This window comes from Pararge aegeria, chromosome 10, assembly GCF_905163445.1.
Source record: "Pararge aegeria chromosome 10, ilParAegt1.1, whole genome shotgun sequence".
Classification (NCBI taxonomy): Eukaryota; Metazoa; Arthropoda; class Insecta; order Lepidoptera; family Nymphalidae; genus Pararge; species Pararge aegeria.
The window spans coordinates 6,892,995-6,920,133 of NC_053189.1; the positions used below are offsets into that span (position 1 = coordinate 6,892,995).

At 35.8% G+C, this 27,139-nt stretch overlaps 1 protein-coding gene across 1 annotated transcript in view; it reads right to left on the reverse strand.

Annotated features, from left to right (window-relative positions):
• LOC120626678 (suppressor of lurcher protein 1-like) overlaps positions 1-27,139 on the reverse strand; it is a 377,806-nt gene that overhangs the window by 93,679 nt on the left and 256,988 nt on the right. Inside the window, exons 9-10 of the mRNA XM_039894293.1 lie at positions 17,546-17,668; positions 14,845-14,916 (exon numbers count right to left, since the gene is read on the reverse strand). Coding sequence (XP_039750227.1) covers positions 14,845-14,916; positions 17,546-17,668 — 195 coding nt within the window. The remainder of the gene's footprint in view (positions 1-14,844; positions 14,917-17,545; positions 17,669-27,139) is intronic.

The following is a 27,139-nucleotide window of genomic DNA, read 5'->3' on the forward strand; positions in this document are numbered from 1 at the left end:
TCGGTTCCACTTCAACTTGATGATATCCCAGCAGCAGTGAGTGAATTTTTTCTGGTCTGGTCTGGTGGGACTTCGGCCGTGGGTAGCTACCTCTCTACCGACAAAGACGTGACGATACGTAGGTAGGTAGGGCTAACAAAAGGTGTCCACGATTTCTCAACATGTCAAAAACGCTTCGTCAACCAGTGTACATTTCGACATCACTCCTGTCACAGCAGCGCACGGTGAATGCGGTGTCGATGAGTCAGCAACGAGTCGGCAACGCGTTGTCAACTTTGAAATGAGTATTGTTTTACTGCAATTGCGCAATAATTGAATTATATAAAAGGGTTTAATCGAACTAAGGTAAAACATAATTGCCACTACCTATACGCTTATATTGCGTGGTTTCATTTATTTCGACTGGTAAGCAGAACAAAGTGTATTCAGCAAATTAAAATTGCGCCTGGCAAATTTTCGTTTTGCAAGAAAGGGTCAGTTATAATTAAGTATTTTGTTTAACAATACTAAAAACCCTTTAATATATAGTCCATATTTACTACGATTCTAAAGTTTTTCCAACACGTATACAAAGTTAAATTCTTGTAAACAAGAGATACTAGAGCAGTCTATTATAACGAATACTGTAAAATCCATAGTAGAGTAACACCTTTCCGGCCCAGTGGCGCAGTGGGCAGCGACCCTGCTTTCTGAGTCCAAGGCCGTGGGTTCGATTCCCACAACTGGAGAGTGTTTGTGTGATGAACATGAATGTTTTTCAGTGTCTGGGTGTTTATCTGTATATTATAAGTATTTATGTGTATTATATTCATAAAAAAATATTCATCAGCTTTCTCAGTACCCATAACACAAGCTACGCTTACTTTGGGGCAAGATGGCGACGTGTGTATCGTCGTAGTATATTTATTTATTTATTCCATCTCAGCCTTGTATTGTGATTTATATAAAACCAAAAGCCAAAGGAAAGTCAGAATACCAAATTATCTATATCTATAGTAATGTTATAAAGAGAAAATAACTTTTATTTGTATGTTTATTACTCAATAGGCTCCGAAAGTACAAGACATTGTTAACTATCACGATATTAACGATATTACCTATAAATAAAATGCTGTGCTAAATTGAAACAGATTATAAAAACATGTTACTGTATTGGTGATTAAAAACCGCTAGATACAAAAAAATATGTGACCATAAAATTTACGCTCAATAAAATACTGTTGGATCACGTATGCAATGACGGGAAATCACATTGCTCTACAGATTTTATTAAAATAAATTAATACCTACGGTTCAGACCGCATACTATATATACTATATATATTTTATTTTATGTGTGGAATCTTGATTAGTATTAGTGTGTAATTGTTCGTAAGTATGTATATAATAATAATACACCCCACTAATCGGTTTCCCTTGGTTTTCCTAATCCTAAGGTTGCCTGGAAGAGATCGCTACTAAGCGGTTACGCCGCCCTTTGTATCCTACTTTTTAAGTTTATTTTTGTTGTGTCCATTGTTTTTTTTACTATTTGTGGTGTACAAATAAAGTGTATAAATAAAAATAAAAAATACTGCTTATAGCCATAAGCCATAGCCATAAGCCATAGCCATTAGGGTCCGAGTTCGAGCCACGACACGCCGTCTAACTTCCCAGTCTTTCAAATTCTCAGAAAAGAACCGTACTCTCTAGTAGGCCGGCGATCAGTTGATAAGTATGATGTACAGAAAATAAAGAAAGAATAATCATGCCAAAGAAATTAAGTATCCTTGGAATCATACAAAGAAAAGCCAATTCTTGCTTCGAAGATTAGTCTTGGAAGGAAAAATACTTCTCAAGAGAGTTTGGTTATTACTGGCTAAGTTAAGCAAAAGCTTAAGTTAACATTAAAATACCACCAAAGTACCAGTAGTTAGAAATTATCTGATGATCTTTAAAAACTGGTACAGATATGTTATAATTCAACGTAGGACCAACTTGATGAGGTTAGCTGCATTGGAATAGTTCCATTTGTTTGGGAGTTCTAAATTCTGTACCAATACTAGTTGGAAGCTAATGAACATTACCGTCAGATGGTGATAACCAAAAAAAAATATCCGTCTAAGTTTGATGTGGGCTCTTAGACTAGGGCGCGTTTGGAACCCTCGTAGCTTTCGGTTTCAGTTGGCAAACGTTATCACCAAATCCTTACAATTATGTAAACATATATGTATGAATGTTTCATATCAACGAATAAAGAATTTTTGAATATGAATTTGAATCTTTATCTACTAATATTATAAATGTGTTTTTTTGTTTATTTGCCCTTCTTTTACGCCTTAACTGAGAAACTAATCAACGTGATTTTTGCCATAGAGTTAGTAAAAAGGACGGAGAGTAACATAGGCTACGTTAGTAACAGATAATTTTACTATTAACATCAGTGGCGTGCACAGGAATTTAGACCAGGGTAGGCATAAAGCATTAAAATGGCATAAAATGACAAAATCCTCCTCCGTTGCCAGCAATATGAAAATGTTACGGTAGGCAGCGCTTTCGTGCTTGTGCGAAGTGCACGCAACTGAAAAACATTTATATTCAAGTTTTTTTAAAACGACAGTTCAACGAGTTGTTGTAATTAACTGTAGACGAAATCCCGAGCAAAAACTGGTAGGCTTTAAAAGCCTTTGTATTTTAGCTTCATTGAATCCCAACTACGTGGAAATGTGCATGGGCAAATAACGAGTATTGCCAGTTTGCTCAGCAAACTAAAAATAAATGCAACAATGCACGTAGCGTATACTTGATCTGAAAACAGTGCTGGTATAACGAAACTTTCAGCAGTCAATTAAAACTTCAAAGTTACTTTTTCGCATGGGTATTATTCAGAGCTGGAAAAATATGACCTGGTCCTCGGGGAAAAGCCTATATGGGCAACAATATCCTCTGAGGAAAAAACTACCTTTGTCTGTGATTAAAAAATGTTATTATCAATCTGGCCAATATGTTATGTCTGTGGACTTCATTTACATAATTGCACCGAATTGTACAGAATAAGATAATAGCGGGATAAACTGTGAAGGGTGTCATACCCTTATTTAAAACCCATGCTCCTACAAGGTTTCTACGCGTCAACTCCGCGATGATGATAAAGAAGCCATGTGATTTGCACTTGGTAGCATGTCTTTGTCGATAGAAAGGTTGCTAGCCACGGCTGAAGCCACACCACAGTCTAGATAAGAAAACAATTAGAAATTTATTTTAATTTATTAATTCCCAGATAGCGCCCGGGATAGAACCAGATAGCTCTACTGATAAGACCACAGCGGTTACCACAGCGCCAGGAAGGTTGTCGTAATGGAAATATGTGTGAACAACAATCAACGTACACGTAATCAATAAGATAAATATTGGATTATTATCGTGTGCCAATTTACACCCGTCTTTAGGGAAATATTGGATTTCCGTTCGTAACATAAACAAAGCCAACAGTCCTAGCCCAGTTGCCGATTTCCTTTCTGCAGGCAACATTGAATGCAAATTGATTATTGCTGAAATTGCAAACCTGTTACTAACAGCCCACTGAGCAAACTGAAAATAAACCAATAATTGAGATAGATACATGTTGGAATAAATTTCAATCCACATCCACAACCCTACACCTTTTTGTCATTCCAAAAGAATTTCTGTCTCCGTTGTCTAGAAAAATTTAACTTTTTTGGAACCATAATCTCAGGTATGACAACAGGGCACTGTCCGTAATTAAACAAAAAACTTTCCATTCTAGGTATAACTGACAGTCTTCTGTGCAGGGCATGCATGGAGACAAATGAAACACCGATATACGTAAGGCTCCAATGCAATGGAGTGGTAGAACAACGCGCAGCACACCTTGCTCCTTAGCAATTCTTCATGAAGCACCGACCAGGACAGCCTGCTAAGCTTCTGGAGTGATCCAGCGGGGTGCTGCATCAGCGGCCAATTAAGTACGGAGACAGGCTTAGGAACGTAAGAAGAAGAAAAGTACCATAATCGCAAATAGAAAGGACAAGCTTTGCTCCGACTCGGTAACTTGAATTGGTCTTCTCTTCACTTCAGCGTAACTACATTTTTTGTTGTTCGAATTGGTAGGTACTTACTTCCATCTTCTATGGCTAGTAACTGAAAGAAAAGGCCAAGAGTGAGAAAATTTTGATTTAAGGGTATTACCAACAAAAACCGTCAAGTGATTCAGCGTTCTGTTATGATACCGCGAAGAAACCGCTCAGGGTTATAGCTTAATATACCTAAGTGTCACACTTCCAACAGGTTGTTCCAATAAGGTTTTCGTCGTTCACAGCGAGCAGTGATAGCCTAGTGGTTAAAACTATGGCTTTCGGGGAGACCAAGATCTCGGGCACGCACTTGTAAACCCTTGATGCCTAAGAGTTTTCCATAATGTTCTCAAAGGTTTATGAAGTTTACCACACTTGGCCAAGCTAGTCTCTTTTCATTCTGAGAGAAGACCCGCGCTCTGTAGTAGTTCGCTAATGGGTTCACGATTTATAATAATAAGTGTCGAGATTGAGTGTAAAAAATATACATCACAATCACCAAAAGACTATAACAGTCCCCTGCTGGAATAAAGGCCTCTGTTAGCGGGAGAGTTTGCCCATAATAACCATGCTGGGCAGACGGACTGCTGATAGTAGTAGAAGCACAGAAAACGCTGCTGCCCGTTCTCCAATATTGCGTTAGCCGTCCCATATGCCACTCGCGGGCGGGGACAATTGTATTCTGATCTACCATCGCCAAACGGCATAAAAATGTAAAAACGACAAGAAATCTACTAGCGTTTAAAAAAAAGTATTGGTTGTACACGAGAAAACCCTTCGAAACTAACTTTTGTATCTATCTACATATAAATACTAAACCAACACTGGCTGGCGTTGCGAGACAACACAATAGGAAGCAAACATCCCCGACCTCTATTCGGGGACAAACACTCGCTGCGACGTAATCATTCGTGAAATTGCAAAGTCGTAGAGGTTTTACCAGCCGAGCTTTGTTTCCACTTACCAACGGCTCACTGGGTTAAACTAATAACAGTCCCGATAAGAGATAAAAAACTGCTAAAGTACTAGTCCTAAAGGATTACTTATACGATAAAAAAGCTTGGGTATGATTTGCTCTAACTTCATAGCTTCATTAACTGTGAGATGGTGTTAATAAAAAAAATACTCGGCTAGGTTTGTTGTGGGCAGCGACCCTGCTTTCTGAGTCCAAGGTCGATTCCCACAACTGAATTTGTTTCAGTGTCTGAGTGTTTATCTTTATATTTATAAGTATTTATGTGTATTATATTCATAAAAAAATATTCATCAGCTATCTTAGTACCCATAACACAAGCTACGCTTACTTTGGGGCTAGATGGCGATGTGTGTATCGTCGTAGTATATTTATTTATTATTTACTTATAATATTGAATAACCAAGAGGCAATTTGATAAGCAGAGGTTGTTTGTTCAAATATTTTTAATAATTTACATTATAACATCATTTACATTATCTACTTTAATTAAGTGAATAAGTATTAGAATTTAAAACAGAAAAACATCCGTGGTACATTTAAAATGTATATAAACATTGATAGACTGTTTAGATACGTAAAACACACTGCATTCATTGCGGTTTTACCGACTGAACGTCGCGTCGTTCCCAATAAGCAAATGAGATAAACTAATAATAGTTAATGATACCTAGTCCGATTCTCTGGTAGATATTCAATACAGAATTGAATAAAAACAAGTCTCTTTCGTGTTTGTACAAGAACAATTAGTCTGGATATTACTTAGACAGAATAATGAAAAGGGACATAAATATCATTTTGTCTTTGAATTTATTACTTGGATTCTAGAGAAGTGCACTCAAAAAAATCCTTAAAAGGTCCGTAGTTAGTCAAGCAATAGTTTTCGTCATAAAGTATATTTATATTGATATAACTGCGATTTTGTAATGTGGCCTTAGGGTTGTGTCCAGAGAGATGTAAATTTTTTTATACAAAACATTTAATGTTTGAGTGTTATTATATTATTTCTAATGACTTATTTCAACATTCACTCGTGTATTACAAGTGGTTTTCCCGACTATTAAACCGACCCTCACCCCTCAGTGATAACCTACGCGACCTATTCTAACAAGGCACAATTAATTCATTTCACTTCCATTTAAAAATCCCAAGTTAAGTAAATTGATATAAGTTATTCTACATATTTAATGCGCGGTGTGTGCGTGCATGATGCTTTTAAGACAAATAGACAGGTCCGAAAATTTTGGGTAGTCATCTGAACATATAATAAAATCGTAGAATAATCTTGTCTGTACGGTACATAGCAAGCAATATATGCAAGTTGATAACTGAGAGAAGTTAGACGTTAGAAATAAGCAATAGAGCAATTTTTTTAAAATATTTATTATATGTAAGATGCATTTATGTATAGTACTTTATGTATTAGTATTTTGTTATTCGAATGTATTTATTTTATACTTTGTACCACCTGCGTTAGTTCTCCTCTTGTTTTCCTAATTCTTAGGTTGCCTGGCAGAGATCGCTACTAAGCGATAGGGCGCCTTTTATTTATTTATTTATGAATATCCTTAGTATACTTACAGCTAGCCAAAACGTATACTAAGTCAGTTACATGTACATACATTACAAAAATATTAGTTCATTTGCGTGAATATTATTTAGGAACTTAGCTAAACTTATATTAAATATATCAATTTGTTGGTGCTGAGCAATCATATTATTAAAAAACGAGAGCATTCTACTTCTATTTTTCTTGTATAATTCTTCATGTGGTGTACAAATGAAGAGTTATAATAATAATAATAATAGAACGTGAAATGCAATTTTAAGTTTAGCCATTTACCATCTTAGGCTGCCTCAACTTATCACCATGTGAGACTGCAGCGAAGTGCAATTAGATTTAGATTTTTGCCTCAAATAGAATATATAACTTATTATTCCAACATAACCAATATTCAAACGATGGTCTAAAAACTGGGACGAATCAAAAGAAGTTCAGACGGCCGCCACGGGTAATGGGATCTTTGCCAAGTTATGAAGTCCCCGTTTATCAATTGGCTATAGTTAATGGAAGTTTCTGAATCGTGATAGTTAGTTTTGTTAAACTTGGCGTTAATGACAGTTTTGAAATGAGTGATTCCAGATGATAGGAGTTATCAACAGTAGTAGATTGAATGTATAAATGATTGTAAACCCTATATTTTTTGAAGCTTGATACCAAATGCTTTTGTCTGATTGTGATTTATCTTTTAAAATGGTTTTTATTACTCATTTATACTTAGCTAAAATCCATCTAATTCATTATAAGGCGATTTAGATTTTAGAAAATGAAAATAACAGACTGAATTTATTTATAATTTTTAATTTTATACGTATAAGGTCTGAGGTCTGATTAGACGTCGAGTATTGACCCTTTCAAAGTTTAAGTAAGCGATGATAGCCCAGTGGTTAGGACTACACCCTCCCTTTTGGGACTAACTCTTGTTTTTCTTAATTAAATAAATATTTTGCTTTAATAGTAAAGGAAAACGTGAGGAAACCCGCATGCCAGAGAGATGTCCATAATGTTTTCAAAGCTGTGTGAAGTTTGCCAATCCGCACGTGGCCAGTTTGGTGGACTTAGCCTTTCTCATTCTTAACTTTGAACAGGTAAAAGTTTTACGTAACCTATTTCTTTAGCTTTCTCCGGCATGTTTAATGCAGCGCTGCAGCAAGTTTTCTGGTTATTTATTTATTTAGTAGCGAGTCAGATGTTTTATTCTGCCACTATTTTCCAGAATGCACTTCTTGAGAGTACAAATATAGAGCAAGCGATATATTTAGCAAGATATTTTGCATATTTCTTATATACATTCTGGTGGCTAAAATTACTTACAGTTAAAAAATTTGTGTTGATATTTTATTATGAAACTTAAGTTTAATTTGCTTTACTCCGCGAAAAGCAGGAGAATCTCTGTGGTATTGGTGTGTGGTAATTTATAATTTCTACAATCACACATTACAATGAATAATTGTAAAGTTAAAATCTCCTCAGGATGCTCCGGTTTCGGAACGAAACGTGCGTATAGGGTACATTGCCGAAGATCTGTTTGGTGTGGAACATAAGGATTGAAGAAATTATAAATTACACCAGACAGATTCTCCTGCTTTTCACGGAGTATAGCAAATTAAGCTTAATTTTCATAATATACTCGTATCATGGATTTCCGCAAAGTAACGCCTGTGTCTATCCGATGTTTTATTAACTAAATTAGCTTTCTTGTTTATTGGAAGTGTTGGAAGAGATTTTTTAAACCTTTTATATTTACCACCTAGCAATAATTAACTATTAAATGTGTGTATTGGAATTTGAATTTCATCTGGTTTCTGAAGTACACAGTCCCGTGCCAGACCAGTCTTTAAACAGTACGTATGTCAACATAACACTCTTTGACATTATAACTAGTTAGCTTTCTCGATTACGAATCCGGGATTCAGTTTCGAGTCAAATATTGTTAGCTGTTGGGTTTTTATGACGTGACATTCTCACAACCGAACCCGGAGTTAAAATACTACGTGGTCATTCGCCAATGTCTCAGTGAGGACATTAGTTTGGATGTTTATAAGAAAGATCGGAATCGCTCAGTGGTCATCCACTAGAGCTTAAAAGAACGCTAAAGATAGCTCAGCGAAAGAATGTCAGAGCGGTGGACTTTATGGTCTTAATGTGCTGGAATGGGATTTCCACAACAGAAGAGGTACAGACGGTATGGGACGCGGATCGAATTCAGCCCCGTTCGAAAGGGAACTGAAATCCCGACCACGAGGCTATCACCGCATTATTTCATAAACAGCATTGTTTAAAAAAAGGCTTTTTGTTATCTGTAATATCTGGTTTACAAATAGTTTAATTGGATGAGTTGTTATTTTACGTTACACATTATGTTCTATTATAATAAAAGCGTTATATTGTATTATATTAATTGGTTTTTTGGAAAGTTTTATAATATTTGAACTAAGGAAAGGTCCCAACAAATAATCATTGAGAGCACGCTATATTATTTTCGCGCTATATTGTTCATGAAAGGTGATCTTTCGAAAAATCCTTGAAAAATTATAAAAGCATTGAAATGCATAGAGTTAATATTTAATGTTAAAAGCTGCCATAGTTTAGAGCGGAGATGAAACTCAATGGACGCAAATACAAAACGGGGTCAAGGGTAAGGTACATTTTGCTAGATTTATAAGGAGAAGTTAAACATTTTGCTTTTCTCTCGGCTTACGTACGCGAAGGTTGCAACGGGACTCTATTACTAAGCCTCTGCTGAACGTCTGTCTGTCTGTCAGCTGGCTGTATCCCATGAACCGTAGGCAGAGAGTTGATTTTTGAAGTTATACTTCTTTTGGCGCAATGGAGAAAAATGATGAGAGTGAATTTTTGCGATGCGCGCGCAGACCGACACCTGAATTCTACTAGGTGGCATGAAAACTATGTTCAATTTGTATATTCTAGTAATTTTATATTTAGAACACGTGTGCATTACACAGTACAAACAGTGTGAATAATATAATATTATTAACTTTTTTATTTAAATAAAATCTTTTTGATTAATTTTAATATTTATCGTTAATCACTACTGCATTTTAGTTATTTTTTTCCCATACGCCAAAGAAGTATAACTTCTAACTCGTGTACATAAGTACACACACTCTTTTTTTTTTAAATAATACTTTACAAACGTAGCAGATGGTCTGGAAAACCATCACCGTGCATATAAAGTGTTGCCCAGAACCCAGTGTATGTATCACCAGTGTATATGTTGGTTGGTACCTTCAGTGTCAAAGTCAAAGTCAAAAATATCTTTATTCAAGTAGGCCCACAGGTGGCACTTTTGATGCGTACATAAGAACCACACGGTAGTGAGATGATGGCGATAACCACATTCGTAAACTTAAAACTAAATCTACGAGGGTTCCAAACGCGTCCTGGTCTAAGAAGAAGCCCACAACAAACTTAGCCGGGTGTTTTTTTTTTTTTGTTATCGCCATCTCACAATGTCATTTTAAATTATTAGAAGAGCAACCTGGTTAGAGCAATAATTTACACCCAAGCTTTTTAATCGTTTACGTAGTCCTTTATACTATAATAGGACTTTTCTATAAGCTTACGTTTAATACAAACTTTGAACTTTTTAAGAGACATCCCCAAGATGACAATTGGTAGTTAATTGTAGAATTGTATGCAATTTCCTTTAAACGAATTATGAATTTTATGTAACCTAGTATATTGCACTGTAAGTTTATTCTTACTTCTAATGTTTAAATTATTGCAGTCATATTTTTTCTTAAATTTAGAAATGTTTTTATGAACGTACATTAAATTTTCAAATATGTACTGACTATACACTGTCATTATTTTAAAATCTTTAAATTTATCTCTCAATGAGTGTACCTTAGGCGCAGGTGTTAAGCCTAATGTGACTATAATTACACCGGCAACCAAGCCCTTCAGGCCGTATAGCCAAACTTCTTTGCAGCAGAAATAATCATGGAGATAGTACTCGGACGAGCTCTCGGACGAGCTCTGACGAGCTCTGACACAAAAAGTTCTCGGTGGTCGGGTGCGAGTAAAACTCTAACTTCGCGACTTTTTTATAGACGCTTCTGATAACTTAATTGACATTAAGGTTAAGCCCCAACGCCAAACCAACAGGGATTAGCAGAGACAGTTTCAGATAAGCAAAAAATGCAATTTTATAAAGAATTTGTCATTTAGGGATTTCCATTTAATTCTATTTTCATCGGCTTTTTATATTGATTTTTACGTTGGCTACTTTTCTAAATACATGTCTGTTCACTTTTGCGAAGATTGTAAAGCGTTTACCCACCGAGCTGCTGCAATACGTGTTGGCGGGTAGTAGTGTTAGTCTTCGCTTAAATAGGTAAGCAAATACCAACAGGTAACCGATACCCAGGCTCCCAGGTCTCTGCATAGCTATGGGGAGGAGACATTTTCTCCAGGGGAAAAAATACAAATCCTGTCCCACAGTTTTATCCCAAGGGTAAACGGGAGAAAATAATTTAAAAATAATCTAATGTGAAACGGAGGTAAACTTCTTCCTTCCCCTGTTGCCGTACTTTGGCAGGTGCACAAGTACCTTTATTTTGTCAGTGGATATAATAGGTGACAAAATATTTGTTATTCGCTTATGCATATGTGAAATTGCCACGACAATTGCAAATGTTATTTATCATTCGCGTCTTTCATTGTCAAATTTTAATTCCAATTGTGGATTTTATATTTATAAAATAAAATTGAACATGTTATTAGCTTTAACATTGACCAAACCGTAGAACAGTTGAGTCGAAAAAAATATATATATTTTTTATAAATTTTTATGTAATCAATACAGAAATTAGTCATTAAAAATAACATAAAAGTTTCACCAGATAGCTCAACCGCTACCTGTAAAATTTATGGACTTATTGTAACGTAGAGAAATCAGAACTCTCTGAATTCATGTTTTTGCTGAAATATTATAATTTAATAGTAAAACAATAATTATGTTATAATGCATTCATTATCTATACTAACATTATTAAGAGGAAAGATTTTTCGTTTGCTCTAATCTAATTAGCTTCGAAAGTACTGGACAAATTTAAACCATTTCCCAAACCATTCACCAAAAGAAAGCTATCATGAAGTAGCATAGGCTATAATTAATTTAAAAAAGGAGATCCTAGAGGAAAATGCTATAATCAGCTGGTATATTTTACAAGACTTCATAGTTGGAGAGGTTTTAAAGTGATGGGTAACTACAGTACGCAAAATTGTGTTGATAAAAGGTTATTAACTTAAATACTAATATTAAGACACGCTCACACGCACACGCGCACACGTTTAAGTGTGATTTTAAGTCTACAATTGGTTAGGGTTGTAAAGTTTCATAATTCATAATTCGTTTAAAGGAAATTGCATACAATTCTGCAATAAACTACCCAATTGACAGCTTGGAGATATCTCTTAAAAAGTTTAGGGTTTGTACTAAACGTAAGCTTATAGAAAAGTCCTATTATAGTATAAAGGACTACTTAATCGATAAAGAGATTGGGTGTGATTGCTTTTCTAATAATTTTAAATGACAGTGTGAGATGGTGATAACAAAAAAGGCCCACACCCGGCTAAGTTTGTTATTGGCTTCTTCTTAGACCAGGACGCGTTTGGAACCCTCGTAGCTTTAGTTTTAAGTTTACGAATATGGTTATCGCCATCATCTGACTACCGTGTAATACTCATGTAATGTACACATCAAAAGTGCCACCTATGGGCCTACTTGAATTAAGATATTATTGACTTTGACTTTGATTTTGTTTTGTAACATTTCTAAGGTAACAGTCTCCCGCCAATTATTGACGTTTTGCTTGAAAATTATTATCCTTGTTTTTAGGAATGATAAGGTCTGTCAAAAGAAATAAATTTAAAAATATAACTGCAGTAAATCTGAAATATACGCTTTTGAAATGATAACCATTCATGTAAGTCAAGTATTAGCGATACATTATATGGCTATATAATAATCAAGCAACTCCATTCGTCCAGAACAGCAATATCATATAATCTTTGTTTCGATACTACATTAAAATATGGGAAATTGGATTTATTAAGCCGTGTGTCACCAATACATAATTAATAATAGGCTTTAAATAAATAATTAACGTAAGTCGTAAAGTTACCTTTGTTAATAACTGCATCGTTGGTCTAGTGGTTATCGCAATCAGCTGCAGATCACGAGAACCTCGGTTTGATCCCGGCTCGGGCCAACGAAATGGGAATAGTGCACCTATGTTTGCGCATACCTGTGCAATATAATATCTGCCGCGTAGTTGAGAAATCTCTCTGGAAATTGACCACCGTGGTCGTAGTCGGTCAGGGAAACTGTAATATCCGGGTATTGTTTGCCATTTATATGATGAATGAATGAATGAATGAATACACTTTTATTGTACACCAAAGAAAAAAAGTAGTTACAGAGATATAAATATATATCAAGAGAGTACAATGAGGTGGCCTATCGCTACATAGCTTTTCTTCCAGGCAACCAATGGCGTAAAAGGAAAAAAACATAGAAAAGATGATGATCAGTTACCTAAAGCGAAGGCCGCGGCTTCAACCCGCGTCCTTATCGGTGTACAAGATTGTGTTCTGCGTGCGACCTGGGTGGTGATTTCTATCAATATTTACGAAGACCTCGAAGTATTTTTATACAGAGAAGCCCATATTGTTGCTTCCTTAGTAGTGTTGTTGTTGTTTGCGTTTAGTTGTGCCAATTCTATTGTCACCAAACAAATCTCTAAACTAAGTAAGTTATATTGGGATTAAAAGGAGAGCACCATTTTTAGATATGATCAATTTAGTTTAGTGAGATTATTATCAAAACTTTTTCAATGATTCATTTAAAATGCGGAATATATACCTACTACTTTTTTTTAGGGTATGGTATGTATTTTGTGTCTACGAACAAAGGGAGCAAATATGAAAACTAAGTGCAGTTGATATGATAGACGTTCGTATAAATATAAATATATAATTTTTCATACTAACTTAAGCTGATACATGATTGATGAAAAGTGTACGTTTTAATAGAAAAACTACACAGATAAGAATATACAAAATAATATTAAAGAACTCCACTTCAAAAGCACCCAAACATGACCAACGCTAAGGTCGACGGTAGGAGAGCCGTAGCTTAATTGGTGAAAGCACTCAGGCCGCGATTGCCAGAGAGTCGCAGGTTCAAATCCTGTCGGTTCCGAAAACTTTTATATGCATTTTAAATTTATAAAATTGATAATTCCACCAAGTGTAGGTAAAAACACAAAAAAAAAATATAAAAAACCAATGTGTCATCTCTTGTTTCAAACGTGTCTCATTGTAATATGGACCTTTGAAAAAGTAGATTGAAACTGCAACGTTTCCTACTAGATGACACTCAGGCCGCGATTGCCAGAGAGTCGCAGGTTCAAATCCTGTCGGTTCCGAAAATTATTATATGCATTTTAAATTTGTAAAAACGCTAAGGACGTTGTGCCTTATATGGAGTCCCACTAATTTGAAAGGGGAATGAAAGTTTGTAAATAAATAATTTACAGTTTTTTGCCTCTGCAAGACTGCTCGACTTCTTTTCCTTAACACGTTCCAGAATCGCTTCGTTTTGGGAACGATTACGTCGCTCTAATAATGAGATTCTACGAGCAATGTACGAGCACTTGGATGTCGCCTTGTTACGGCATTGGTTGAAACAACATCGCAGTGTGAATCAATAATAAACTTTATTAGAATTATTTAATTTTTTATTATTTGTAATTTGTAGTTTGATATTCATTTGGTTTTTATATTTTTTTTTTTGTTTTTAATTGCAATTTCAATTTGATTTAAGTTATATTATCTTAGTCTTTATTTGCTTATATAATATTAACAGTATTTATTATTTAAAATTAAAAGCCTTTATTATTTATTATTATTATTATTGTTTATTAAACCCCACACCATACTAGACGGTACGCAATCAACGGTAGTTTGGTTATATGCAGCGGCTGAAGCTTTTAGTCAAGATAATGAACTCTTGGATTCCACCTAATTTGGTAGATACAGGTAGATATTTTTCCATTCTTCATTTATCGCGGTTACTAAGATAAGTACTAAGTGCTGTTAATCCGGTTTATTTATAAAAGAAGCCCCTATTTCATTCGTTGTCTATTTTCTGATATAAAGTCATAAATCATGATTTATATTCCAGTCTAAAGTAATTTACTACTTACTTGTTGCGCTAACTTCAGGCCCCAGAGATTCAAACGCCTTTCCAAAGCTTAGTTTCAGTAGTCGATCAGAATCTGTAAAAAAACATAATTATGTACATAACACCATCTATAGCAAATAATATTTAGTTAGTTATATTTTAAACAGCGCCATCTAACTGGTTGTTTCTATAACGTTTCGTCGAGTACCTGACTTCCTTCTCTCGCTTAGTAGTTTTGCTTAGAAAAGACAGATGGCGCTGTTACAGAAGACCAATAAATGAGGTTTCATTGTAAGATATTCTGTTTTGAAGAAAGAACTTTATTCCAAATAGAGGTTAAGGGTAACCCACCCTTATTTTTGGATAAACAAATATTTTAGAGATCTCCGGCAACCCAGGCTAAGTTATGTACTTTGTGCAAAGCATTTTGTGCAAAATATTTTGCAGCTTTCCTACGGTTCAATCCACATTGACGTAGAGTCGAGGCTTGTTTACAACCGAAACTTTACCACCCGAACTTTACCACCGCAACGAGGCATAAAGGTCAAAGTTAGTGGTGGGGCTCAAGAGGTTTCAGATTTTATATCATTTTATTAAGAGAGGTAGATTACCTATCATTGTGCTACTTAATTATGTATAATAAAGGGTATGTGATCCGCTGTGGTACATCTATGTTTCACCACAGCTTGTTACACATGGCCTTAAAAACCATGCGAACGTGTTCATGATTAAGGAGGATCCTGTACGAGTCTAATCTTTGAACGTAGTCGTATTTATTATTTCGAATTAGGAGAGACTAAATATCGATATTATATAATAAAATATATAATTTTCATAAAAAAAAATTGAAGAAATAATTGAATATAAGGCCCTTATTAATAAATCGAGCTAAGAACTGGTTCTAAAAATCGTTCTAAAGCATAGTAAATGATACTTGAAAACCTGATCTTATTTCTATGTCAGTATTTTATTAAATTTCTCTACAAGTTAGCCCTTGACTGCAATCTCAACTGGTGGAAAGTGATGATGCAGACGATAGCGCAATAACCTGTTAGGAGTATGGCAGTTACATCCTAATAATCGGTATCAACGCGATTTCGTACCGGAACGCTTAATCGCTTAGCGTAACATCTTTGTCGGTATGGTTGTAACTAGCCAAAGCCGAAGCCTCCCACCAGACCAGCACGGCTAGTGTGGGCTGCAGACAATTATATCCCCGGGGAAAGGATAAAAATCTTCTCCCACAACTTTATCAAGTTTCAGAGCACTGGTTTAAATAATATCCAAATAATATATTATGTGTAATAATGAACGGGGGTAAGCAGTTACACACGTTAGTTATATCCCCAGCACGGCTAACATGGGCAGGAGACAATAATATCCACGGGGAAAGGATATAAATATATCTTCTCCCACAGCTGTATCAACTATCAGAGCACTGGCGCCAGTGGCACCAGTAGAAATAATATCCAAATAATAAATGTGTATTAAAAAACAGGGGTAAGCAGACACGTTAATTATATCCCCTGTCAGGGATATAATCGGGGGATGTAATTTTCGTCTCCTGCCTGTTCTAGTCCTGCAGAGCAGAGAAGAAATTATAAATTCGTTGTATATTGATCGTCTGATACCTGCTAGATATTGGATGTAATAAATACCTCTTTAAGATATATTGCTACAGTTTTAATACGATACATAGTAAGTTATAAGCTATTAGAGAACTCTCTAAGCCGCCTGGAACTTCGCCAACGCTATTCATAGGTACCCTGTGAGCATTTGCAATATAACGTGCAAACGTTCTCACATATTATTACGACTGTTTCGAAATGAATTTGCCTACAGTAAGGATTTCATATCAAGCCCAAATATCATATTTATTACGCTACGGCACTTAGGAGCAGAGTGAAGGAAGTAACAGTGCGGGCGGGCAGTGCGACGCGGTGGGTCTGGGTGCATTTTGTAGAATAGCGGATACAATAAATGAGGGAGAAAATTACTGTCTTATATGGTTTATAGTAATAAATAAATCGAGCCCTTTCATATGCGATCACTCTTGACCTAAATTAATAAACCATGGTTTAAAATATTGACCCCATTCCCACTGTATGTTCATTTGCACGGCTAGCATGGGTAGGAGACAATTATCTCCCCGGGGAAAGGATAAAAATGTATCTTCTCCCACAGCTATATTAACTCTCAGAGCAGTCATGGTTATTACTAAAAGAAATCAGATACAGCCCTAAAATCATGCAAAATTAAATTCATGTGACTCTTTATTAGGTCATGTAGTACTATGCGCGTGTCGGTCTTTTATCTTCAATAGGGTTGCCATAAGTATTAAATTTATTTGTCTTTTGATTTAATATTGTGTTTACAGGGTGATTCCTCATGAAATATACTAATGCATCTATCAACATTATTTCGTAATTTCATTACACGTTGTATATTTCATTAATTCATTATATTTCTATGATCACATTTGCCTGTCGTTTCCAGACGCTACCTAGACGCACCTTTTGTTATCGCTGACATGGACCTCTAGCAGTATGTCGTCGACCCTTGCGGCTAGCATGCGCACTATTAAAGAGAGAAAATTATGTCTGACTATTATCTCGGGGACGGAGGTACTGGTAGAGTAATTATCTCTACCAGTACCTCCGTCCTCGTGGCACGCATGCTAGCGGGTTCGGCACCTTTCAGAGTGTTAAACGTTGAAACTGTACCTGCTGCAGTAGAATCAGGTGGAGGTTGAAAGTGATAGGTGGCAGCGAAACCCTGTCCCGGGGACGCGGAGTTGGCCGTGAACTGCAGCAGAAGAGATGGTCCCGTCGACAGCACCTCATATCCTGTGAGACAGTAAATCATCATCATCATCATCATATCAACCCACAATCGGCTCGTTGCAGGGCACGGGTCCCTCCCATAACGAGAAGGGGTTAGCCGTAGTCTAACACGCTGGCCTGGATTGGTAGACTCCACACAAATTTGAGAACTTTATGGAGAGCTCTCAGGCATGCAGGTTTCCTTACGATGGTTTCCTTTATCGTTAAAGCAAGTGATATTTTTAATTATTTGAAACGTACATAACTTTTGAGAGATGCGTGCTGGTATTCAATCTCGGCCCGAGCCGAGTAGGTAGGAACCTAATAGGCTATCACTTTCGGACTTTTGCGATTCTTTGCTAAATTACATGACCCTATGTGAACGGGAAGAAGGTATGTTAGGTGTCTACTTCCCTTCTAAGTAGTTACCCTTATAGGTTTTGAATGCCTTGCGAGTGTAATATATGGCGCGCTTATGGCGCTTATGGCGCGTATATAACGGGCCATAAGCGGCCGTAGCTTTTGTTTGCGATCACGTAGAAGAATATCACGCCTCGTAGGGATTACAGTTTTGATTATTTGATATTTATTTCAACTTGTTACCTGCACGCGTTCTTAAATGGATTATAAAGGATTCCTTTTTCATTTCAAGTAACAGAACCCTTAGAATGGCTCTCGTAATTATCCAATATTATTATAGCAAGTAAGACATGAGCATTCGAACGGAAATGAAAATGCTGCAATGGTTATTATGTAATGTCACATCGTATGATCGAGTGTACAACGAACATTTGCAGCTACGACATTGAATAAATGGAACATAGGAGAAAGTAAATAAATATCGTTTACTCGAATATACTCGTAACAGCAAAAACTCCTTGCAAACTACTTCAGAACTGAAAAATACTAGAGTTAAAAAATAAACTAAACAAGTACGACTTAAAGTTAAGTTTTGAATTGAAAATCGTTTTTACCAATTTATCATAGTTACATTTATGCACGCACACACTACACACACACACACACACACACACACACGCACACACGTACACATACACATACAAATACACTCGCAAGCTCACACAAATACACACACTCACACACACATAATTCTGACATGGACATTTAGGACACGTACAAACACAACCACGAGTACTTGGGCATACAAGTGATCTTAATTTCTGGTATTAAGCTATGTCATCGAGCGGGTTAGCCCTGTTTTCCGAGACACAGTCTCAACTACTTCTGAGAACAGGTACACTTTTTATCTGTGCAAAATAAAACAAAATTTGTATATATGTTATGTGTTATGTTTAAGTACTTTTGATTCTGTTTTGTTATTCTTTATGACAATAAAGCATTTTTTCATTTTTTTTCAAACTCGCTTACTTTATAGTTCGGAGACAAAATGTCACCCCAGATAAACTATATAGAAAAAACTGATACATTCTAATTCATACATGCTTATATTATAAATGCAAAATTTTGTCTGTTTTGTTATCTATGTTCGGCTAAACCGCAGTACTGATCTTGACGAAATTGGGCTGAGATATCTTGGCGACGGCCATTGCATACTGTGTAGGTAGATTGTTCGAACATATATAATTCATCTACCGTTCAAAGAGTTTGGGTTTGTAATATATTGTGTACCAAGTATGGTATATTGCAATAAACGTGATGCAAGCGAGCACAATAAGGAAACCGAAAGTTGTTGTGGCATACAATTTAGTTGTAGTTCTAAAATAAATTAAAGTATTCAGTATCGCTAAGCCTTAAATGAGAGGTTTGCTGCTGACGGCTGAGGAGTTCTGTTCTGTATCTCCAACCACATTCGTCAGATCTACACAAAGTTTGGGCAAAATTAAACGCATATTATAACCGCAATAATACAAATAATTATTTAAATCGGTATAATTTGTCGGAGTTATGGTGTAAAATCGTCAAACACTTTCATCCCCTCTCCCAAAGGAACCAAGCTTAATGTCGGGATATAAAGTATTCTATATTACTTCTAGTACTTCAAAGAATATGTGTACAAAGTTACATGAGGATCGGTTTAGCAGTTTTTGCGTTACATTGGCAAACAAACTTACATTGGCATTTATAATATTAGTAGGGATTATTTACCTACCAAGGTCGGTAAACCATAATACTTCACCCCTAGCAGAAGCAACAGTAGCAGTAGGTAGCTATGTAACTCAAACATTGTTCAATGACACAAAGCCCTACAATAACGAGTAGGGAGGTACCCATCGAAGTACGGTCAGCAATCACGTCTACTGAAGTTAACCGCAAACAATCAGGATAGGTTCTAATCTAGGGGTTATTCCCACAACTACTATACTGGGGCTTCGCATGCCTTTATTTATGTTTCTCTCATCTTTTTACCGGCTTTAAAAAAAGGAGGAGGTTCTCAAATCAACGGTATGGTTTTTTGTATATATTTGTTACGCGATTATTCAGCCATTAAACTGATATAGGTGATTCTTTTTTTGGCTGGTCATACTTCAGAGTCGGTCTTATTTAAATTATGAATATCTTCAGAGATGGAGAATTCTTGGACTTCTCAACGGATATTAAGAAATTGCTCGCGTCTATTTCTTTTTATCGTCAGTCAAGTCTTTTTCTAATTACTTAAAATAAGACCTTATTTTGTTATATCCCACAAATGGTTGTACGTACACGGTTTACTGAAAAGTAGAAGTGACTGTCGCCAAGCAGTATAACGGTATTCCGCTCTGAAGATTTCCGTCTCAGGTTGATGGATACAGTACGATACTCTGTGGTGTGCGTCTTCTTTGCATTCTCTGCGTAATGTTGCTATTAGGCGATGGTTTCCAATTGCAATCAGGGAGGCCATCTGGTTAGTTTGTTTGTTTGAAAACTTTATTGCACACACACATTTATACAAAATAAACATATAATACAGAAGAAACTTCGAATAGAGAATGGGGGTGTGCATGGGCGGTCTTGTCACTAAAGCGATCTCTACCAGACAACCTTTAACGTTAGGAAAGACAGAGGAACGGGTTGGTGCAGCTATTTAAGTTTAAAATATAGATATCCTTGTATTTTTCCTATTGTTTTGTTTTGCAATAAAGTTTTTCTATTCTATTCTATATATATATATATATATATATATATATATATATATATATATATAATATTCAATATATATAACTAACACACACATATTATACATAATATATATAATAATTAGTACTCAAACTATAAAAATAAAAAACAAATTTCACTGAATCCAAGTAATTTTCTATTTTCTTAACTACAAACCCAGGTACAAATGGATTGAATTAAAAGCCTTTTTCTTTTTCGATATTGGTTAGAACTCAATTTCACCTTTAGCCGGCATTATTCATTCAAAAGCGGACTACGACCGAGTACTGACGGGTATACGAATAGAATACTCCATTCCCCAGTCATCGATCGAATAGTTACAATGAAATCGCGGCTTCAAAGTATTATTGCTGCGGAGTAATTCATTTCATATTATGTATGAAAGCGAGTAGTGGATCTATGAAATTGAATGGCGGTGAATTGGGAATATGTTTTAGTTTTAACGGAGCTTAAGCCCGTTTTCACTAACGACGAACAAGGGAATGCCTAAGTCAGAAACGCCCTAGTCATAAAAGATTCCACTAGGCAACTTTACTTGTTTGTTGTTACTTAACGTACTTGTTGTCAGTTCAAGCGGTGATAGCGCATTGGGTAGGAACTCGACCTCACTTTCGGGGGGCCGAGTTATGATACCAGTTATGATATGATATCACTTGCTTCGACGGTGAAGGAAAACATCTTGAGGAAACCTGCATGGCTGAGAGTTTTCATAATGTTCTCAAAGGTGTGTGGAGTCCACCAATCCGCACTGGTCCAGCGTGGTGGACAACGGCCTTCACCTCTTCTCATGAAGAAGTGTCAGTTTACTTCCCTAAAAATTAAGCGCCGCCGAATCGATGTAGTAACTTTAGATTGCGCCTGACGTCGTTAGTCATCATCTAGTAGTTGAGGAAAGGTTTTTTTCTCTACGCATCACCCAAGTCACTAGGCATACGATTTAAGCGTTACCTAGGTTTAGTGAAAACGGGCATTAGGGAAACACTTGTGGCGATTCTGTTACCTAATAAGTTAACTTAACTAAATTTGAAATTCTAAAAAGAGCCCTACCCTTTTCCACGAATCGTTACAATGAATGGGACATCACTATTTTTGGACTGATCAATTTTGTTTCATTATCATTACCATCGCATAGAAGGAGGCGTTTCTTTGCGGATTTCCATGATATACAGTGAAAATTAAGCTTGATTTGCCATACACCGGGAAAAGCAGGTGAATCTGTTTGATTTTCACAGAGTATGTATCTTACTTTCTGGCGTGGTGGAAAAGCTTTATTGCTACCTCCGACCCTTGAGCACCTATACCTACCTACAGAGTACAGCTCTCCTCTCAGAATGACAAAGGTTGAGGCCACCGCACTGACCGAGTGCGGTTTGGCGAACTTCACGCGCCTATTTAGAAATTTACGGAAACTCACAGGCACGCAGGTTTCCTCCAAACATTTTCTTTTACCGTTAGAACAAATGATATTTTAATTGTTTAAAACGCACACATTTTATTATAGTTAGAGGTGCGTGCTGGGATTTGAATTCGGCTCCCCCGAAAGTGAAGTCGAAATCCTACCCACTGGGCTATCGCCACTTCCGCTTTTTTTCGTTTAATATTAATAGGATGTATTAAATTGATTATTTATATTATTTTCTTAAAACGCACACAACTTTAAAAAGTTAGAGGTGCGTTTGAACTCGGTCCACTCGAAAGTGAAACTAAAGTTCTTACAGCTATAAGCTAGAACCGCTTTAGGTACCTAAAAATATTATAATTGCAGAAGCGAACTTTCAGACTGATGGTTTTACAAATAGACCACCCACGTCCCTCAGGCTTCGTATTGGATAGAAGCAGGCGTTACTTTGCGGAAATCCATGATATATTATCAAAATTAAGCTTAATTTGCTATACTCCGCGAAAAGCAGGAGAATCTGTGTGGTGTAATTTATAATTTCTTCAATCCTTATACCCCACACCAAACAGATCTTCGGCAATATACCCTCTACGCACGTTTCGTTCCGAAACCGGAGCATCATCAGGAGATGTTGACTTTACAATGAATAATTGTTAAGTGAAAAATTCGCCAAATGTGTCGCCTTTTATACCTTTCTGACCCCCACCTAATCTATCTAAGCCCCTCCCACCTCATTAGTGCCTCTGAATATGTTCAATAGAGGTGAAGTTGATAAGTTTATTTGTTCGTTTAGTAATTCGAACCTCCCATTCCTATGTTTAATAATTTCTAATTGTTCCCTCAAATCAAGTCTCAACCCTTTGTCGCAAGCATGTAATATTTCGTATGAATGATTACTGGTTACGTTATGTCCACTGTCTAAAAGATGTTTTGCAAAATGAGATTTTTCAGGATGGTTATGATTGAAGGCTGCCATATGCTCTTTGTAACGTGTTTCAAATTTACGTCCGGTCTGACCCACATATGTGGCGTGGCATTCAGAACATTGGAGTTTATATACCCCTGATCTGTGCTTATTGTCCAATCTGTCCTTACCGTTACAAATAGCTCTCAGTTGGTTATTTGTTCTAAAGGCCACATGAACTCCATGTGATCTAAGTATCCTTGCTACACGCTCTGATATAGATCCGAAGTAAGTCAGACTGGTCTTATACCTATTCAGTTTGTCCATTGGTACGGCGTATAACTCCTTAGCAGTCAGCCTCTGTTTTTTCTTTTTAATTATGCTATCAACCAAACCTGAATTGTAACCATTTGCATTTGCCATGTGATAAATGACATATAACTCTTTCCTATAATTCTCCTTAGTTAATGGAATAGATAATAATCTATGAACATAATTAAGAAATGCTGCATGTTTATGCTGCCAAGGATGACACGATGAAGCTGGTATGGTGTTATCTGTATATGTAGGCTTACGATAAATCTCAAATCGATGCTTATTGTTACTACGAGTTATTACCAAATCCAAGAAATTTAATGAATTGTTTTGTTCCATCTCTGATTTGAATTTAATTTTTGGATGAATTTTATTTAGCTTTTCCACAAAAACATCTAGCTGTCTATCTGTCCCCGTCCAGCATATAATTATATCATCTACGTATCTATAGTAATACAAAATATTATTATGAGTTACTATGTTCTTATTTTCAAAATAATCCATAAATATTTCAGCCATTAAGGGACTTAGAGGAGATCCCATAGCTAATCCCTCTCTTTGATGATAGAACATATCATTAAATCTAAAATAATTTTGCTGCATACATATCTGTGTTAATTCTATTAATTCTGATACTTCTCCTGGATGTAGACGTTTAATTTCTAATAATTCAGTCAAAATATGTAAAGTTTCATTAACTGGAACATTAGTAAACAGACTGTCCACATCCAATGACAGCAATTTGCAACGGATAGGTAGATTTATATCTTTGATTTTGTTTACTAATTCAATACTATTTTTGATTGCAAATTCTGGCTGAAAAGAAGTCTTCAATTTTAAAATATAATTTAAATATTTGGCTAAATTATATGCTGGGGCTCCAATGTATGAAACCACTGGACGTATAGGAATATTTCCTTTATGTATCTTTGGTAAGCCATACAATGCTGGGGCCCGAGGATTCATTTCAATGACTTTCTGCTTTAATCTGAAGATCTGTTTGGTGTGGGGTATAAGGATTGAAGAAATTATAAATTACACCACACAGATTTTCGCGGAGTATAGCAAATTAAGCTTAATTTTAATAATATATCATGGATTTCCGCAAAGTAACGCCTGCTTCTATCCAATATTTAAAAACGGTGAGCTTGACCGTGCAGGTTCGACTTTACATAAAATTAACTAAATTACATCGAGTCGCAGTTCAAAATATTTGGTTCAATCAACAATGTAAGCAGTTAAATGTCATTCCAAATTATATTAATATCAGATCCAACACTCGAAGTCGAGCATGTAATATTGCAATAACCAAAGCCCAAAGAATTTGGTTAAATGAGGAATCGCGTCACTGGTTTACGGTTAGAGACAATTTGAAACTCCATCTTAAAATACTTTACTCAGAACTCACCTTTAAATTACACAATATTGAATTTGATTTATTAGACAGTAAAGCTAGAGATTTGGCATCTTTCGAAGTCCACAAGAAATTTCTTTCCCAAAAGAAAAAACTCCAAGTCTTAGTAAATAAATCCTCCCAATATTCTCCGATACAATATGATACGATGAATACTGCAACTATAGACGCTATGACAAATATGCCCAATCATGTTTTTCATCCCCGTGTTAAGAATCTTACGGATACTATTCTTTCAGAAGACGAGACAAAGCTTCTGGAGAATGGTTTAAAATATAATATTCCCAATAATATTTCTAAAAAATCATTGGAAACACTGGCAATTGACGCAGAATTAGCAGTGTCTCTTAGCAAAAAAGATGACATAGTTAAGAAAATAGTTGCGCATGAAATTAAAACTACGCCTTCAGCCCCATTATATAATCCAGACATCGGAGTATTAAGATCTTTAAAGAACACCATTGCAGATAATGATCTTATAATTTCAAAAGCAGATAAGGGGAATGCCGTTGTGATTTTGAACATTTTGCAGCAAAAGTTAGATTAGCTATAAATAAATCAGAATACATATTCCCTAAAACATCATTAAAGCAGAAAGTCATTGAAATGAATCCTCGGGCCCCAGCATTGTATGGCTTACCAAAGATACATAAAGGAAATATTCCTATACGTCCAGTGGTTTCATACATTGGAGCCCCAGCATATAATTTAGCCAAATATTTAAATTATATTTTAAAATTGAAGACTTCTTTTCAGCCAGAATTTGCAATCAAAAATAGTATTGAATTAGTAAACAAAATCAAAGATATAAATCTACCTATCCGTTGCAAATTGCTGTCATTGGATGTGGACAGTCTGTTTACTAATGTTCCAGTTAATGAAACTTTACATATTTTGACTGAATTATTAGAAATTAAACGTCTACATCCAGGAGAAGTATCAGAATTAATAGAATTAACACAAATATGTATGCAGCAAAATTATTTTAGATTTAATGATATGTTCTATCATCAAAGAGAGGGATTAGCTATGGGATCTCCTCTAAGTCCCTTAATGGCTGAAATATTTATGGATTATTTTGAAAATAAGAACATAGTAACTCATAATAATATTTTGTATTACTATAGATACGTAGATGATATAATTATATGCTGGACGGGGACAGATAGACAGCTAGATGTTTTTGTGGAAAAGCTAAATAAAATTCATCCAAAAATAAATTCAAATCAGAGATGGAACAAAACAATTCATTAAATTTCTTGGATTTGGTAATAAGTCGTAGTAACAATAAGCATCGATTTGAGATTTATCGTAAGCCTACATATACAGATAACACCATACCAGCTTCATCGTGTCATCCTTGGCAGCATAAACATGCAGCATTTCTTAATTATGTTCATAGATTATTATCTATTCCATTAACTAAGGAGGATTATAGGAAAGAGTTATATGTCATTTATCACATGGCAAATGCAAATGGTTACAATTCAGGTTTGGTTGATAGCATAATTAAAAAGGAAAAACCGAGGCTGATTGCTAAGGAGTTATACGCCGTACCAATGGACAAACTGAATAGGTATAAGACCAGTCTGACTTACTTCGGATCTATATCAGAGCGTGTAGCAAGGATACTTAGATCACATGGAGTTCATGTGGCCTTTAGAACAAATAACCAACTGAGAGCTATTTGTAACGGTAAGGACAGATTGGACAATAAGCACAGATCAGGGGTATATAAACTCCAATGTTCTGAATGCCACGCCACATATGTGGGTCAGACCGGACGTAAATTTGAAACACGTTACAAAGAGCATATGGCAGCCTTCAATCATAACCATCCTGAAAAATCTCATTTTGCAAAACATCTTTTAGACAGTGGACATAACGTAACCAGTAATCATTCATACGAAATATTACATGCTTGCGACAAAGGGTTGAGACTTGATTTGAGGGAACAATTAGAAATTATTAAACATAGGAATGGGAGGTTCGAATTACTAAACGAACAAATAAACTTATCAACTTCACCTCTATTGAACATATTCAGAGGCACTAATGAGGTGGGAGGGGCTTAGATAGATTAGGTGGGGGTCAGAAAGGTATAAAAGGCGACACATTTGGCGAATTTTTCACTTAACAATTATTCATTGTAAAGTCAACATCTCCTGATGATGCTCCGGTTTCGGAACGAAACGTGCGTAGAGGGTATATTGCCGAAGATCTGTTTGGTGTGGGGTATAAGGATTGAAGAAATTATAAATTACACCACACAGATTCTCCTGCTTTTCGCGGAGTATAGCAAATTAAGCTTAATTTTGATAATACCTC